The 16,501-nt window shown below is 39.3% G+C and overlaps 1 protein-coding gene across 1 annotated transcript in view; it reads left to right on the forward strand.

Moving 5' to 3' along the window:
* Positions 1-2,326: 2,326 nt before the first annotated feature.
* SLCO1B3 (solute carrier organic anion transporter family member 1B3) overlaps positions 2,327-16,501 on the forward strand; it is a 47,426-nt gene continuing 33,251 nt past the window's right edge. The window contains exons 1-4 of the mRNA XM_050916193.1: positions 2,327-2,439; positions 12,966-13,118; positions 15,816-15,957; positions 16,045-16,177. Coding sequence (XP_050772150.1) covers positions 12,990-13,118; positions 15,816-15,957; positions 16,045-16,177 — 404 coding nt within the window. The 5' untranslated portion in view covers positions 2,327-2,439; positions 12,966-12,989. The remainder of the gene's footprint in view (positions 2,440-12,965; positions 13,119-15,815; positions 15,958-16,044; positions 16,178-16,501) is intronic.

The following is a 16,501-nucleotide window of genomic DNA, read 5'->3' on the forward strand; positions in this document are numbered from 1 at the left end:
TAACAGCTGTGCAACAGCTACAACTCCCTGGGCTACTTCCCCATGGCCTCCTCCAAACACCTTCTTTATCCTCACCACAGGACCTTCCTCCTGGTATCTGATAATGCTTGTACTCCTTAGTCCTCCAGCAGCACACCCTCTAACTCTTAGCTCCTTGCGCCTCTCACTCCCAGCTCCTCACATGCACACCACAAACTGAAATGAGCTCCTTTTTAAACCTGGGTGCCCTGATTAGCCTGCCTTGATTGGCTGCAGGTGTTCTAATCAGCCTGTCTGCCTTAATTGGTTCTAGCAGGTTCCTGATTACTTTAGTGCAGCCCCTGCTCTGGTTACTCAGGGAACAGAAAACTACTCATCCAGTGGCCAGTATATTTGCCCTCTACCAGACTCCTATACCCCACTGGTTTGGGTCTGTCACAACAGTTAAAAGCAAGGGCTAGGAACCAAGAATGTAGGTCACACTTATAGGATATAGTGACTGTATTGTGGAAAACAGTGACTCAGAAAAGGACTCAGGTGTCATGGTGAATAATCAACTGACCGTGCGCAGTGTGATATGGTGACTTGGACAACAAATGCAATCCTTGGATGCAGAAACAGGGGAATATTGACTAGAAATAAAAAGGTGGTGTTACCAGTGTATATGACAATAGTGAGACCATTACTGAAATATTGTGTCTAGCTGTGAGGTGCATACTTTAAAAAGGATGTTCACAAATTGGAAATGGTTTAGAAAAGAGCTACAAGAATTATTCTAGGTCTGAAAAAATCTGCCAGACAGTGAGACACTAAAGAAGCTCAATCAATTTAGTTTATCAAAGAGAAGGTTAAGATGCAACTTGGTCATGCCCTCTAAATACCTTTGTGGGGAGAAAAATTCTGATGCTAGAGGGCTATTTAATCCATCAGACAAAGGCATAGCAAGATCCAGTGGCTGGAAGATGAGGCTGAACAAATTCAAACTGGGAATCAAGCACAATTTTTTAAAAAAATAATTAATTAATTTTACAGTGTGAGTAATTAACCATTGGAATAAGTAACTTAGGGATGTGGTAGATCAGGGGTAGGCAACCTATGGCACGGGTGCCGAAGGCAGCATGTGAGCTGATTTTCAGTGGCACTCACACTGCCCGAGTCCTGGCCACTGGTCCGGGGGGTTCTGCATTTTAATTTAATTTGAAATGAAGCTTCTTAAACATTTAAAAAACCTTATTTACTTTACATACAACAATAGTTTAGTTATATATTATAGACATAGAAAGAGACCTTCTAAAAATGATAAAATGTGTATAACTGGCACGCGAAACCTTAAATTGGAGTGAATAAATGAAGACTCAGGACACCAGTTCTGAAAGGTTGCCAACCCCTGTGGTAGATTTTCCATCACTTGATGTCTTTAAATCAGGACGGGATGTCTCTCTAAAAGATAACCTCTAGCTTAATCTGAAGTTATGGGCTTGATAAAGGAGTCACTTAGTGAAATATCATGGCCTGTTTTATGCAAGAGGTCAGACTATATGATTATAATGGTCCCTCCGGGCTTTTAAATCTCTGGATGATATCCTGGACCTACTGAAGTTAGTGGGAGTTTTGCCATTCACTTCAATGGGGCCAGGAATTCACCCTCTGATTCTACTGTCCAGTGCTGTTATGGTAAGATGACATGGCGTGAATTTAGGTCCTGATCCTACAAAATGCTCAGCGCTGTTAACCTGCAATAACTATATATAAATATAATTTCTCTCTACTGAGGTGCTGAGAGATATTGGGTACAAAGAATGAGAATCTGACTCTGTGTTGCTATGTAGGTGGTAAGTAGCTTCCATTACTGGCAACTAACTGTATTTTACATAGGAGGCTGGAGATATCCATTTTTATTAAGAAAAATGTCTTGATGCCCCAGCATCCTCCTCCCCATACAGATGCATGATAAAATCAATGAGCTAAATTCATCCCTCAAATCACTCTGCTGACTGTCTAACAAGGCAGTCACTGGAACAATTTGTGTGGGAAAGGCACCAAAATAACAGCAACACCAAAATGTTTTCACAATATGATTATATTCATTTCAGAGCTTTCTGAGAAGTCTCTTAATTGTTTAACATTTTCTTACTTTTATGTTATCCAGTTTCTGAGTTTGTTTCTGACAGCCAGATTCTAACTTTAAGAGCATCAACCAGTCAGTACAGATGGAGATTTGACTTCCCTGCATGAGTTAACTTTTACAGCTCAATGGATCCTTTGTTTAAGGATTAGTGGTCGGCAAATAAAAATGGCTTCAAACCAGAGCTGTTTAATTCAGTGTTCTCTTGTTGCCTGACTACAGATGATTATTGCTACGCTACCAGTTACCAACTGCTATTGGTAGCTACTTCCACTGGCAGGAGTCTGTTGCCCCCTTCTGGTTGGAGGATTCTGCAAACAGCTACTGCTATAAAGGTGACTGCTAGTGTGGTTTTTCTAGTGGGCTCATGCTGCAGGTATAATATGTTGCTAACATCTCAGTTTTAAGATTATGGTGATTTTGTTGTCACATGCCAATTATTTCCCTTAACGTATGTAAACTGTGATTTTTGCAGGAGGCTTGGGGTGAGGGGAAAGGCTGAGACATATTATTTGTCAAGGGTGGGAATCATATAATATTTGGTTATACCATAGTGCTGTCCATTTCTCCATTTTATTAATAATGGATCATCCTCAAAACTTCTGGCTCAGGTAGTCATTTCAAAGTATGGATGCTTGGACAGATGTTTTGGACCTAGATAACAGCATAAAATATAAGTAACTTAGTTTTACATCAAGAAACTTCATGAGATTTCCCCTAGCCATGTATAGAATAGGAGAAAAGGGGCGTTGTTGTTGGTCCTTTCATTTCAGAACAAATGGTAGATTTTTAATGTACAGAGGACCAGGCACATTTTTTTAGACCAATTGCGTTGGAAGCATTTATTAATATGAGGTAACCAAGGAAATATTCTTTCTCCCCTCAAGAAACAAACAAACAAAAATCCACCACAAACAAAAAAAATGAATTTGTTTCCCCTAAAGGCTCAATAATTTCCCATCTACAGAACGTATTGCACTCTGTCCATAGCTTCATAAGTGTTGTGTTTCCTACACCATGTGGAGTTTAAAGAAAAAAATCACTGGTTGTTGATAATGAAGTGGGAGACCAAGTCCAATGGTAAAAGATTGACATTAGAGATCTGCAGGTGGAAGACTCCATCTTCTTATGGGGCAACATAAAAGAAGAGGAAATACTGAGCTGTGAATATGTCACAATGCCTTTAGGAAAAGCACTGGAGTCAATGGCATGTCTGAAGACGAGGGGGCGGGAGGGTCCTGTGGACGCACTGTGAGGAGTTTGTATTATGTCATATTAGTGCCTTTTTGTTCACACCAACAGAAACTCTCTCACCCTGCAATAAATAATGAGGTACCAGATGTAATAAGGTCTCAAATCTTCTAGACTGTTGGAGCAGGCCAACTGCTTTAAGGGAAACATGCAGAAGCAGGAAGGTTAATCCCTCATGCCCAATTGTGAACATCAGCATCAACACATGAAGAAGGACTACCTCTTGGAAGAGAGGAAGAAACCATATCTCCACCAGACCAAGAATCAGGGCCTTTTGCATGTGTTTAGGGCCCATTTGTCTAAATTGTGAGCCCATGCTTAAATCCATTGATTTCAATGGACATGCTTAGGTGCTTATCTAAATCAGTGCCTAAGCTGCATGGAGATAACATGAAATTTACCTCAGGGACGAAATGGTAACACACTATCACATCTTTCCTCTGTCACTGTAACGAGAGCTCCCCTGAACTAATGGCTGATGTGGAGATATTGATTACTTACTTCTGACTAAGCTACCTGTGGTTCTGCACAGAAAGCTAAAGATATAAAAATAGACTAAAATACTGAGCATAGTCACAATCTTTCTCTGGGACGGCAATGGGAATCTGTAAAGAGTTCCGCAATGGAGAAAAGTAGTTGAGGTTGAGTTTCTGAGAGTACCACTCATGAAGTCCTCCTGCGCCTTAATTTTACCACCTTTCATGGGCTTCTAAATATATTAAACAAAACCTTCCAAGCTTCACTTTTCTCCTTTCATTAATGCTTTTGAATTGACCTGCTGTGCAGCTCCTCTACAGGCCTCTCTCTCCCTTTTCCTGGATGGTGTATCTTGCACTACAGGCACTAAAGGTGTATTTAAAAGCAAGCCTGTCACTCTGGTTGGGAAGATAACATTCAAAATGAGAAGTGTATGTAAACTGGTACAGTCAGTCACTTTGAGAGCCTGAAACGAGAGGTGTGACCTGCCATCTCAAAGGGATGTTAAAGGCAAAGCCTAACTATAATAATCTAAATGTCAATGTAGTTTATAATGTCAGCAGGTCAAAGAAGAACCATACTCACTTTATTAAGGTCTACATAAGCTGTAGTGTGTGGGATCTCATCTGGGTATTATGAATAGGTGGAGATTAGATGTAGATACAAACTGCATGCATTAAAACCAACAATCTCACCTCTGTTTTGGCTAAAATTCTTTCTGGCAAGCAAGTCCGATCTACTACAGAAGCACCTGTCAAATCAAAGGCAGTGCTGTTCTTCATATCCTTGAAATGGACCAGATTATTGGAAGGGGTAAGCTGGTGAAGATCTGCTCCAAAGAGACTATACACACGCTTAAGATAACCTAAATATACCACCTTTCTGGGTTTGCCAGCACTGTTAGCAGCACTGAAATACAAACCTAAACATTCTCCTCAGCATGACAGTTCCTTGTTTTCTTGTCCCTGCACCTAGCGACATCCATTTTATTGTCTTATATGCCTTGACTGGAGTTGATAGGACCCAGAAGACCAGATAGCAGCATGAGTCAGCAAAATATATTTTATTGGAGCTAGAAAACTACAGAAAGCAGTTAAATACAATAGACCAGGGGTAGGCAACCTATGGCACACGTACCGAAGGCAGCACACATTCTGATTTTCAGTGGCACTCACACCACCCGGGTCCTGGCCACCGGTTCGGGGGGCTCTGCATTTTAATTTAATTTTAAATGAAGTTTCTTAAATATTTTAAAAACCATATTTACTTTATATACAACAGTAGTTTAGTTATATATTATAGACTTATAGAAAGAGACCTTCTAAAAACTTTAAAATGTATTACTGGCACGTGAAACCTTAAATTAGAATGAATAAATGAAGATTCGGCTCACCACTTCTGAAAGGTTGCCGACCCCTGCAATAGACAGAACCACCACTGTATGCTGTCAGACTGCCTCAGGGCTGAAGTAACATTCAGAATCCTAGTCTTTGAAAAGAAATTAAAACTTTTTCTTTCTTTCCTTCCTCCCGCCGCCCCTTTTTTTTAGTTGACAACTATATTGAGATTGGCTCATCCACTATGTAAAGGCAAGAGATGTACTCTTCTGTCTCAGGAAAATGGGAGCTTCACAAAATAGTTTACAAATGCAGAATTCCATCCTAAGCACATTCTACCTATATTATTTAAATTTTGTAGTATGCATGTATTTTGGGACTGAGAAAAGAAGATGGAACTGGTCAGAGATAGCGGATTAAAGCAATGTTCCTAAACTGTAATTTCTGTTTGCCTAGTAAAATGACCATGCCGGAAAGTTAATGAGTCTGCTGATAAAGATCAGAACACCCTTGTTTAAGGAGAGGATCCACTGTTTTTCAACAAAAAGTGATGGGGTAGCTGCTGCTGTGCTGGATACATAATCTAGGTAGGCACTTTTTAAATTTTATTTTTACTTCCCTTTGAATTTCAGATTAGACATTTAGGATCAATCTATGTTTAAAAGATCCTTTGATTAAGTACAATGCTAGCCATTAAAATATTAACATTTACTGGCTGATGATAATTAGCATTACCATGGCATTAGTGGTATTTCTGATGCTAAATTGTACCTGTGAATGCCAATTACTTTTACACAGTAAATGTCAATAATTTAATGATGACCACTGTAAGTACACATATATGATATGTAGATATAGCTATAGTTTACATACACATAAATAAATTTTGGGAGAGAGTATACTGTTGTCATTAAAAAGTCCATTATACAGATACAGATATATAGATGATATAGAAATCACTATGTATTCCATGAGTAATGCAAGCAGGACTTAGCCCTGCATAGTATTCAAAACTAATTTAAAATATTATTAATTCTTCATATTTTGGAAGCTGAGTATTAAAAATGTATTTTTTCATTTGTTTTAATGTATTCAGAAATCAATGAGAATATTAGTTTAGCTCCTCCGCTGGTGTAAATGGATGTGCTTCCTTTAACTTCTGGACAGGACCTGGCCAAACCCCTAATAAGTGTTTGTAGTTTCTTTGTAGAATTGTGTTTCTTTTGACATTTTGGAATTTCTCCTTCTTGTTAATTTGTAACTACTGTATTATCTTTGCAAACTAATTAAATGTTATCCAGGATAAATATATTTATTGTGATTTGATGTAAGCAAGAATGGGAAGCCAAACTGAATTCCTGAATGTTTTTATATTTTAAATTCAACCCCATGCAGAGAGGCAACACAAAGTGCACCACTTAAGTTTCAGCTAAGTCCTCAAAATGGGGCGTATGTTCTGCAGAAGCTTTGGGCCAGCCCTCTGCTCATTGGTGAATTTCATCATATGGCTACAGCAAGGTGTTGAGTGTTTAATGTGATGTGGGGAAAGCTCTCAACTCCAACTGAAGTAAATGGTCCATATAGTTCAGTCCCAGGAGCTTACATTGTACCCTGAGACCTGAGCCTCAGTAGATGCACTTATTGAACACAAGAATGAGCTCTTTATATTTTCTTACTGTCACAAATGATATGTGCTATCAATCAGGTCCTTACACAAATGCAATAGGAAATCAATCTACAGACACAGATCTGTGAAAAACAGTGAGAACATCACTGGAACAGTGTTAATCCTCCACTGGTATCGTTTGCTTATTTTGAATTGCAGTCTAAATGAGTTTGTTGTGTATGTACTTGATTGTTTGCTTGTGCCAAATGTAAATGCTTTAATTATTCTTCTCCCCGGCACCCTTACCTGAAAAATGCAATTGCCATAAGGCTGTTGATCTGCTAAAATGGAGTCATGCAAACAGCAATGTCTGGTGAAAGATGATGCAACTAATTGAAATGCTCCTGGGCAAATCTATTAAAGTCATTTCTTTGTATTTCCTTTTTGGTAAAATGAACACTTCGAATCTTGTTAATGTTGAGGAAGACACACCTAAATGGCTATCCAAACAAATGCCAAGAGCATGCATCAGGCTAGATCTTCAGCTGGTGTAATCAACATAGCTCCATTCAGATCATTAGACTACATTTATTTATACTGGCTGATATCCTGGCACGTTGTATGGAAATAGATGAGATATAATCACTTTACATTTGAATTTTGAGTGGAATTTCTCTTAAGATGAGTTGTCAGAAAAAAATGATTTTGTAATGAAGAAGTACCTTACAGGTATGTGTTTAGGTCTACTCTTGGGGCCTGTTATCCCCTTCATGTACTGATCTACTCATGTTTCTGGGAATGGGAATGACATTTATTCACTGAGGCCAAGATTTTTGGGTGCAAATGAGACACCTTAAAAGAGCCTGATTTTCAGAAAGCACTGAAAATGCTGTTCCTGCAAGGTATCTCAGAATATGCACCCAAAATCATCAATCTCTTTTGAAAAGCTAGGTCTGAGATTTTTGCAGAAGAAAACAAATAATTTATAATAGTGCCTAAGGAGTAGGCTTATTAATTCTAAATGAATAAAGTTTAAAGTACAAGGCTACGGTAACAGATTTGCTGTGAATAGCAGTATGGCTGCTATTTTTTACCATATGAAATGTTTTGGTTCAGATTAATACCTGCAGCAAATTTACCGTTGATCATTTTTCTTAACTTCATGTGGTCATGGAGCCCATCCAGCACCCAAATCCTTTGCACATGGGCTAGGATCTGCCAAGTTCAGCAGAATGCGCATGCCAGCAGGTCTAACCCTTGGTCCCGCCACATAGCTTTTCCTGCAATGTTGACACTACCTTTTTTCCCTCTGGCCCCTTCTGTAACATCAGGAGCAAAGGTGTTATCCATCCCCAGCCAAAAGTAGTTACCACTATGTCTTTACTGTGCTTCTGTCACTAAATGCTTCAGAGCATCAGAGGCTCTTAAGGATTCCATCACTGACTTGTCCAGCTACACTAAGCCAGCTGCCTCCATTGCTCCTAAAATCTTCCCAGCAACCTTTCCCCTACCTCCTGTCATCCTAGGTAGTGTATTCACTGAAGCTGCACCATTGCAGCATTTTAAGTGTAGACAAACTCTATGACTTGATCCAAAACCTTTCAAGTGAATAGGAGTTCAGGAAGATCTGGATGACCTTGTAAACTGGAGTAATAGTAATAGGATGAAATTTAATAGTGAAAAGTGCAAGGTCATGCACTTAGGGATTAATAATAAGAACTTTAGATATAGATTGGGGATGCATCAGCTGGAAGCAACAGAGGAGGAGAAGGACCTTGGGGTATTGGTAGATCATAGGATGGCTATGAGCCGCCAATGTGATATGGCCGTGAAAAAAGCTAATGCTGTTTTAGGATGCATCAGGCGAGGTATATCCAGCAAAGATAAGGAGGTGTTAGTACCGTTATATAAGGCGCTGGTGAGACCCCACCTGGAATACTGTGTGCAGTTCTGGTCTCCCATGTTTAAGAAGGATGAATTCAAACTGGAACAGGTTCAGAGACGGGCTACTAGGATGATCCGAGGAATGGAAAACCTGTCCTATGAAAGGAGACTCAAAGAGCTTGGCTTGTTTAGTCTAGCCAAAAGAAGGCTGAGGGGGGATATGCTTGCTCTTTATAAATATATCAGAGGGATTAATATTAGGGAGGCAGAGGAATTATTTAAGCTTAGTACCAATGTAGATACAAGAACAAATGGATATAAACTGGATACTAGGAAGTTTAGACTTGAAATTAGATGAAAGTTTCTAACCATTAAAGGAGTGAAGTTCTGGAACAGTCTTCCAAGGGGAGTAGTGGGGGCAAAAGACATATCTAGCTTTAAGACTAAGCTTGATAAGTTTATGGAAGGGATGGTATGATGGGATAGCCTAATTTTGGCAATTGATCTTTGATTATCAGCAGATAAGTATGCCCAGTGGTTGGTGATGGGATATTATATGGGATGGGATCTGAGTTACTGCAGAGAATTCTTTTCTGAGTGCTGGCTAGTGAGTCTTGCCCACATGCTCAGGGTTTAACTGATCACCATATTTGGTTTCGGGAAGGAATTTTCCTCCGGGGCAGATTGGCAGAGGCCCTGGAAGTTTTTCGCCTCCCTCTGCAGCGTGGGGCATGGGTCACTTGCTGGTGGATTCTCTGCAGCTTGAGGTCTTCAAACCACAATTTGAAGACTTCAATAACTCAGACATAGGTTAGGGGTTTGTTATAGAAGTGGATGGGTAGGGTTCTGTGGCCTGCTTTGTGCAGGAAGTCAGACTAGGTGATCACATTGGTCCCTTCTGACCCTAGAATCTATGAGTCTATGAGTTTTTCCACCGACATGAATGGAGTCATATCAAACCAATAGGTATTTTTGAAAAATTTGCTCACAGTCCTCTGTGGTATGACCCAGGGCAGAGATACTTGCAAATGCTACTGGCTTTTCTCCAAGGGAGGGAAGGTTCAGCCAACTTTCACAAATCTGTTCCAGCTGCACTGTTGGAATTGTTGATCTCTACGCTTTTTCTTTCTTTTATCCTCAACTCTCAAGGGTACCAGGAAGGGTGAAGCAAGTTGATTTTGGTACTGTATGATTTTTGTGTTCTCGCTTGGGACCATTAGTTCCAATACTCCAATCTCCTTGTTCTATTGTAAAAAGCACTTCTGAACTTGTTTGTTTCAAGGGATTCACTGTTTTATGGAGCTCAGTAACAGCATATGGGCATTCCTTCATGGAGCCAATTACAGGTCACGGCCTTCTTCTATTTTCCATTTGGAGCAGTGTATGCCAGCAAGTGTTTTCTTTCTTTAAATAAGGTTTATGATTTGCAAATATGTATGATTTCCACTAATTTTTGTGGAATAAAATATTCCCATATAGTTTTTATTAGTCACTGAGCTCTAAAACATACAACACAGCAGAGAACACAGAATGGAATATGTGCACTGCATCACAATAAAAACAAATAAAACCTAATCCATCTAAATCTTTAATCAACAATAAACAATTCTGTTGTTTTAAGTAGGAGTAAATCTTGCCCTCTCCTCCAAAGCTGCAGCATGCTCAGTGATCTGCAGCAGAACTCGTGTGATTCTATGAACAGGTAGTGGAAGGATTAAGAACATGTCTGCAGAATATTGTTTTTAAGGATTACCTGCACACCAGTGCAGAATGGGGCTTTGGAGGTATGCTGGGCTAGATGAAGATCAGACTAATTGCAAAGCAGATCCATGACCATGTAGATTCCCTGGCTATTTCCTCTGCAAATGGGGAGTGTGGGTGTGTATGCATGTGCACCTGCTGCAGCCAGAAGTCTATGCAGAGGCTTGGAAGAAGGATTCTTTCCTCCCAACTTCTACAGAATTCCCCAGCCCAAATTCCAGTTACTCAGGCTGTATATTAGGGACAGAAATGTTTACCCCTGCATTTTAGTCTAAATAACAATTCTGTACTACTAAGTCCATATGTAAGTGTGACCTAAGAACCTCTGGATGCCAATTGGCAGGGAACTCTGGACATATGGGGGTACAGAGATCCCTTGGATCCACCAAAAGAATGTCATGTAAGGTCTCTAATGCAAGCCTGTATCACACTAGTCATCAAAACCATTGTGAGATGTATGTATGGAGAATGTGTGAGGAGTTACTTTTGTACACTAAAAATTGTTCTCTAGGTCTGTAGTTAAAAACAGCTCACTCAAAGGTAGCATGTCTTGAGACTCCTCCCCAGAAAGAGAGTGGGAGAGACTTATCTCCAGGGGGAACCATTGTGTATTGCATGTCATGCAATCAGAGTCTATTAGCATTCTAAGTCAAAAGCAGATGGAGAGCAGGTGGAGACTTAAGCAGAAAACTGACAAGAAGAGGTAAACAGAGGCGGCTAGCTTGAGGTAAACCTCAAAGGTCTGTTCTGGTATATTTGGGGATGCAAAGAGACACCCTGGTATCCTTCACCTAGGAAGTAAACTGACAATGAGTTTGCTTAATGAAAAGGGATCTCAATCAGGCATGGTTGGAAATGCTGGAGAGAACTTTGGGTCAGATAAACTCCTTTAGACAGGAGGATAACTTGTTAGTTACCTTTGGGCTTTAGAATGCATATTGTGGTGATGGTTTCTGTTACCATTTGTTTCCATCTCTCACACAGGTTTATATTTGAATCTCAATTTTTTTCTAAATACATTTCCTTTAGTTTTAATAATTGATGTCAAGAGCTAAGAGCATTACAGGAGCAGGGGGGAGGGGTCCAAGGTAAACATGGTAAGCTGTGGTACACTCTTCCTTTAGGAACAGAGGATCTGGGATTTCTGTGAGTATCCAGTGATCAGGGACTGAATACCACAGTGGGACACTTCGAAGGGCCTTGGGGGCTGGAGTTAATCCGTTGTCAACCTGCAAGGCAAAGACAGGTCTGATATAGCCCAGAGCACAGCATGTGAGTGGGTGACAGGCTGGTTGTGTTAGGGAGCAGATGGTAACAAGGTGACTGTCTGCCCTGGGTGTCCTGAGAAGCTGCACTGTAACCTTCTATAAAGAAATATTTCCTTCAGTAAGCTGCTGATTTTTTTTAATGCAGTTCCTCATTATTCTATGACATGAAATAGGTGGAGTAATTCCCCTTGCCAAATTAATGTGAAGTCTTGAATTCATTGAATATTTTTGATACACAGGGAACACAGGATAAGCCCACTATCTTTTCATGTTGTTACTGGACTTGTGCAATGCTGGTTATTTACATTCCAGCAAAGAATGTACCGAGCCTTGTGCCTCATTGACCACACAGCATGCACAGCTATCTCAGAATTACATAACCCTGGCTTACTTTGCCCTTGCGTGAAATCCAATTCTCTTGTAATTTCCTACAAGTACAACTCTAGTGTAGTGGGTACAGTGTTTGTAGCTGATGTTTCAGTAAACATGCCCGCTGTTCAGCGTTTGCTGTGACTCACTCTTTTCTTGCTTGAGAGTTAAAAACTTGCTTCCAGTTGATAACACTTAGATGTTGATGGCTTTCACTTTTGCCATCAGTTTCAAAAGGTATCCTTATAACACTTATAGCCTATGTTTTCTTTTCCCATATGGACTTAATTTTCAGTGCCCTCAGTCCTTTTTGTTATATATTATAGAGATGCTTGTCCCTTGTGAAAGCACTGCTCTGAGACTTCTTTACCAAACCCTTCACTTGTCCCTTTGTTGTGTTTATCCTCCCCATCTCTTTCCTTTCCTATTACAACATCTCCTCCTCCACTTTCAGAGTGATCATTTTTGGGGTCCAAGACATAAATAAAACCCAACTTGCTATGTTCTTTATTTTGTGGTATTCATAAAATCTTAGTACAGAAGCTCTCCCCCAGCCCCCATTTAGTTTTATAAATGTGCAGCCACATTTTTGTAAGCATTCACTAATTTTGAGTGCCCAACACATGCCAGATTTTTAGCATTGCTGAGGCCCTAAAGTGCCAGTGGAATTATCTACTGGGGTACCATCTCCAGATTATCTGTTCTAATGGGAAATGCAGATTTTCAGTACATCTGAAAATTAGGTGCAAGTTGTCTCTATTCGGAAACAATAGCGACCACTGTGAAAAATGTTAGCTATGGTGTAAATCTTTTTAGGTGAAAGTTAATTACAGATTTCTATTTCAGTATTTCTGTGGAAGAAGCCCTGGATTTATTATAATTTTCTCATGTTTTCTTGTACAAAACAGATAATCAATTCAAGATAAGAAACCATGAGAGTGGAAACTAATTCAAATGTTAATCACTCAAACCTGGAAGTGGAGCCTACCCAGGCTTTGGAAGATGGAGCAATCAAACATGCACCAGTCAAAAAGAAACCTTCCTGCTGCACTGGCTTGAAGGTTCAGTGGATTACTATTATTCGTTACTGTTGTTATTTGTTGAGCATTGATAATATGTGTGTTCTTCTTCAAGGTATATAAGCAGGCATGGTTCTTGTCCCCTGTATTTTTTTCCACCCAATTAATACAAGAATATTAGGAGTTTTATTTAAAAAATATACAAGCCAATAATAATAATGTATGGCTCTTCTATAGAGTTTTTCATCTGTAGAGCTCAATCTGCTCCACAAAGGAGGTCAGCATCTTTATCCCCATTTTGCAGATGTGGAAATTGAAGCACTGGGAGGGATGTGATTTGCCCACAGTCACCCAGCAGAGCAGTGGCAAAGCCGGGAATTGAACTGGGTCTACTGAGTCCTTGTTCTGATAGGCAAAGTTCAAAAAGTTGGTTTGTCCAAACACTCAAGGTGTCAGGAAAATAATAATACTTAGCTCTTATTCACAGATGTCAAAGAACTTTATAAAGGAAGCAATTATCATTATCTTCATTTTACAGTAGGGGAAACTGAGGCACAGGGAGGTGAAGTGACTTGCCCAAGGTCACCCAATAGAGTGGCATAACCAGAAATAGAACCCAGATCTTCTGAGTCCTTGTCTGATGCTGTATCCCCTTGACCAATTGCCTCACTTCAATTATTTAAAGTCTTGACTAAATAGGGCTAGAAAACTAATGAGAATTTTGCTTTCCTGGTAGAGGCATAATATTTACTGCTTCTAGTTAAGCTGGAAGTACCATGAAATCAATATTTCTTGTGGTATAATGATGTGTTTGACTTCTGCTCAGGCTAGACCCATGGGCCAAATTCATACGTGGTGTAACTCCATTAAAGTCAATGGAACTGCAACCAGGAATGAATTTGATCTGATCAGAGACCTGTTATAGAATTATAAAAATAAGTGAATCCAACTTTTTCAAATATTCAAAATGGCTTGGTTCGAGCTTGGGGCAAAGGTTAGCATATTTCTTATTTGAGCTGAACCAATTTTGCCACCCCTATATATCTCCAGTAGTAGTAGAACTGCTCTCAAATCTCTCATATCCCTGGGAGTTGCATTGAACCAGCTTCACCACTGGCATAAGTAGGCATGGAAGTCAGTGAGTTTGTACCCACTTATCCCAGTGGTGAGTGTGGCACAGAATGTTATATAAACTAGAATTTTATACACATAATAACTTTAATGTTAGGGGTGGGCACAAATTTTTCAGTTACAATGAGAATCACCTCATCTTCCTGTCGGACTTTGGAGTCAATTTTTTTGGGGGGTGAGTGTTCAAAACACTTCTGCTAACTTCTTGCTTCTGTGATGAGGTTTTAAATAGTTCAATTAACCTTTTTGTTCCTACTTTCATGCTTATTTGCATTTCATGGCTTCATTCAGGACCAGATGTAAAACTACTGAAAATAGTGCCCCCCTCAAAAAAATCTCAGAATTTTTGGACCCAGTAAATATGAAAATTCTTATGCTAAAGCCTGCTTTTGTGAGATTTTTCAGTCAAATTTCTAGGCAAAACCAGCATCCAACTCCTTTTAAAAACATTTTCTCTTAGGATTTGCTTTGCTTATCATCTGTTGCAGTAAATAGCATCATAAAGTTCAAACCTCATTTTAATTTGTTCACTTATCTACTGTCAAGTTAAATAAGCTATTTTAACTTTTACCCTTAGGGCAACAAGTTTATTTGTTTGGGATTCAGTAAAAAGCTGTTATGTTGAAATATCTGGATAATATTTAAGCACTCCTAGACTGTTTTGTCTTCATAAGCATGGTTTGTTTGCAATCACTGTGATACTAAATAGAGTTTGTGTATCAAAGCAAAGTGTGTATTCAAATGCTCTTGTTTTAAACCTATTAAAAAGTCAAATACGAACATTTCCTTTGCAAAGGGGTACAACACAAATATAATCCAAATACTTCAAACTTCATCCAAACGGGGATGAGATTTCCAAAGAATATGTACAAGACCTCCAAAAAGAGGGATATTGTGAAGTTTGTGGCTAAGCCCTATGTTGTAATACCAATACGACTTCTAACCTGGGGATGGACAAACTGGCTTAGAAAAAGTAATAAGTGAATTGAAGCTAAAACTCATCTACAGTTTGCACTAGTTTCAGCAAGTGGCCCCTGACCAGAGCTCTTATCCTTGTTAATTATTTGTATTCTGGTAGCACCTTGAGGCCTCAAGGTTTCTTCTGTACACAACTGGTCTCAGTGTTGTGGATAGCTTGAAAATTGATGTTAGGTTTCAGTAGGGTAAGCTGTCCCTACTGAGTTGGTTGCTATCTGCAGATTCTGTAATCCATGGTGTTTAGGTTCAGAAGTACAAATTCTATTCTGGGGAGCCTTTGACCAGCAAAGCGAAGGAGGCCGTGCTTTCTGGATGCTGAAACTGGCAATGCCATCCCTAAGCACAAACAAAATTAATTGCTGCTTTGGGTTGTCCCGTGCACATGACTTCTGTAGATCACAGTGAGACCAGAATGGGAAGAAAACACTTCTGAAAACCCAGGGAGAGCTTCTTGCAGGATCAAGGCCCCATTTTGAGTTAGAAACATCATATTTTCCCTCTTGGAGTTTGATTAGTAAAGTTAATTAAATTTAATTCATAAGATTGTTCTATAGATTTAAGCTCTCTTGGTTTCTATATTATCAATTTCTCCTCCCTTACCTCTCACCTTCTGTCTTGATCTTTCCTCAGGTGTTTCTCTTTGCTTTGTCATTCAGCTACTTGTGCAAAACATTATCTGGAACAGTTATGAAAAGTTCCATCACTCAGATAGAAAGAAGATTTGATATTCCCTCCTCTGTAGCTGGCTTAATTGATGGAAGTTTTGAGATGGGTAATTAGTATTCCGTAACATACAGTAAATTACTCAGAGCAAATACAATGAAAGCATCTACTAGTAATGTTTTCTTTGCTTTTTTAGGTAATTTGCTGGTGATGGCATTTGTAAGTTATTTTGGAGCCAAATTTCATAGACCAAAAATCATCGCTTTAGGGTGTTGTATTATGTCAGCTGGAAGTATTTTAACAGCAATGCCTCATTTCTTCATGGGATAGTAAGTACTCACTAAGACTAATTTAGATACCATAGCAATTGGATTCTATACCACTTTCTCCATTTTGTCAAATGAACACCACTGTGTTTTTAAGGTTTCAAAGGGCCTAAGAATAAATTAATATTTAGGGCTGACCTAAATGGATATCAGAATTAATTTACAAGTCAGGCAACACCACAGATACATTAGCACGCAGTAGAAATGGTGGGAATTCCCTTCCCCTGGTATAAAATATCAATTTTTTGTTTTTATATATCAGAACCATCAAAATGTTTCCATTTTCAGCTAGAAATATTTTGGTTTGGTTGGTTTGTAGACTTTTGA

Source organism: Gopherus flavomarginatus, chromosome 1 (assembly GCF_025201925.1).
Source record: "Gopherus flavomarginatus isolate rGopFla2 chromosome 1, rGopFla2.mat.asm, whole genome shotgun sequence".
NCBI classification, from domain to species: Eukaryota; Metazoa; Chordata; order Testudines; family Testudinidae; genus Gopherus; species Gopherus flavomarginatus.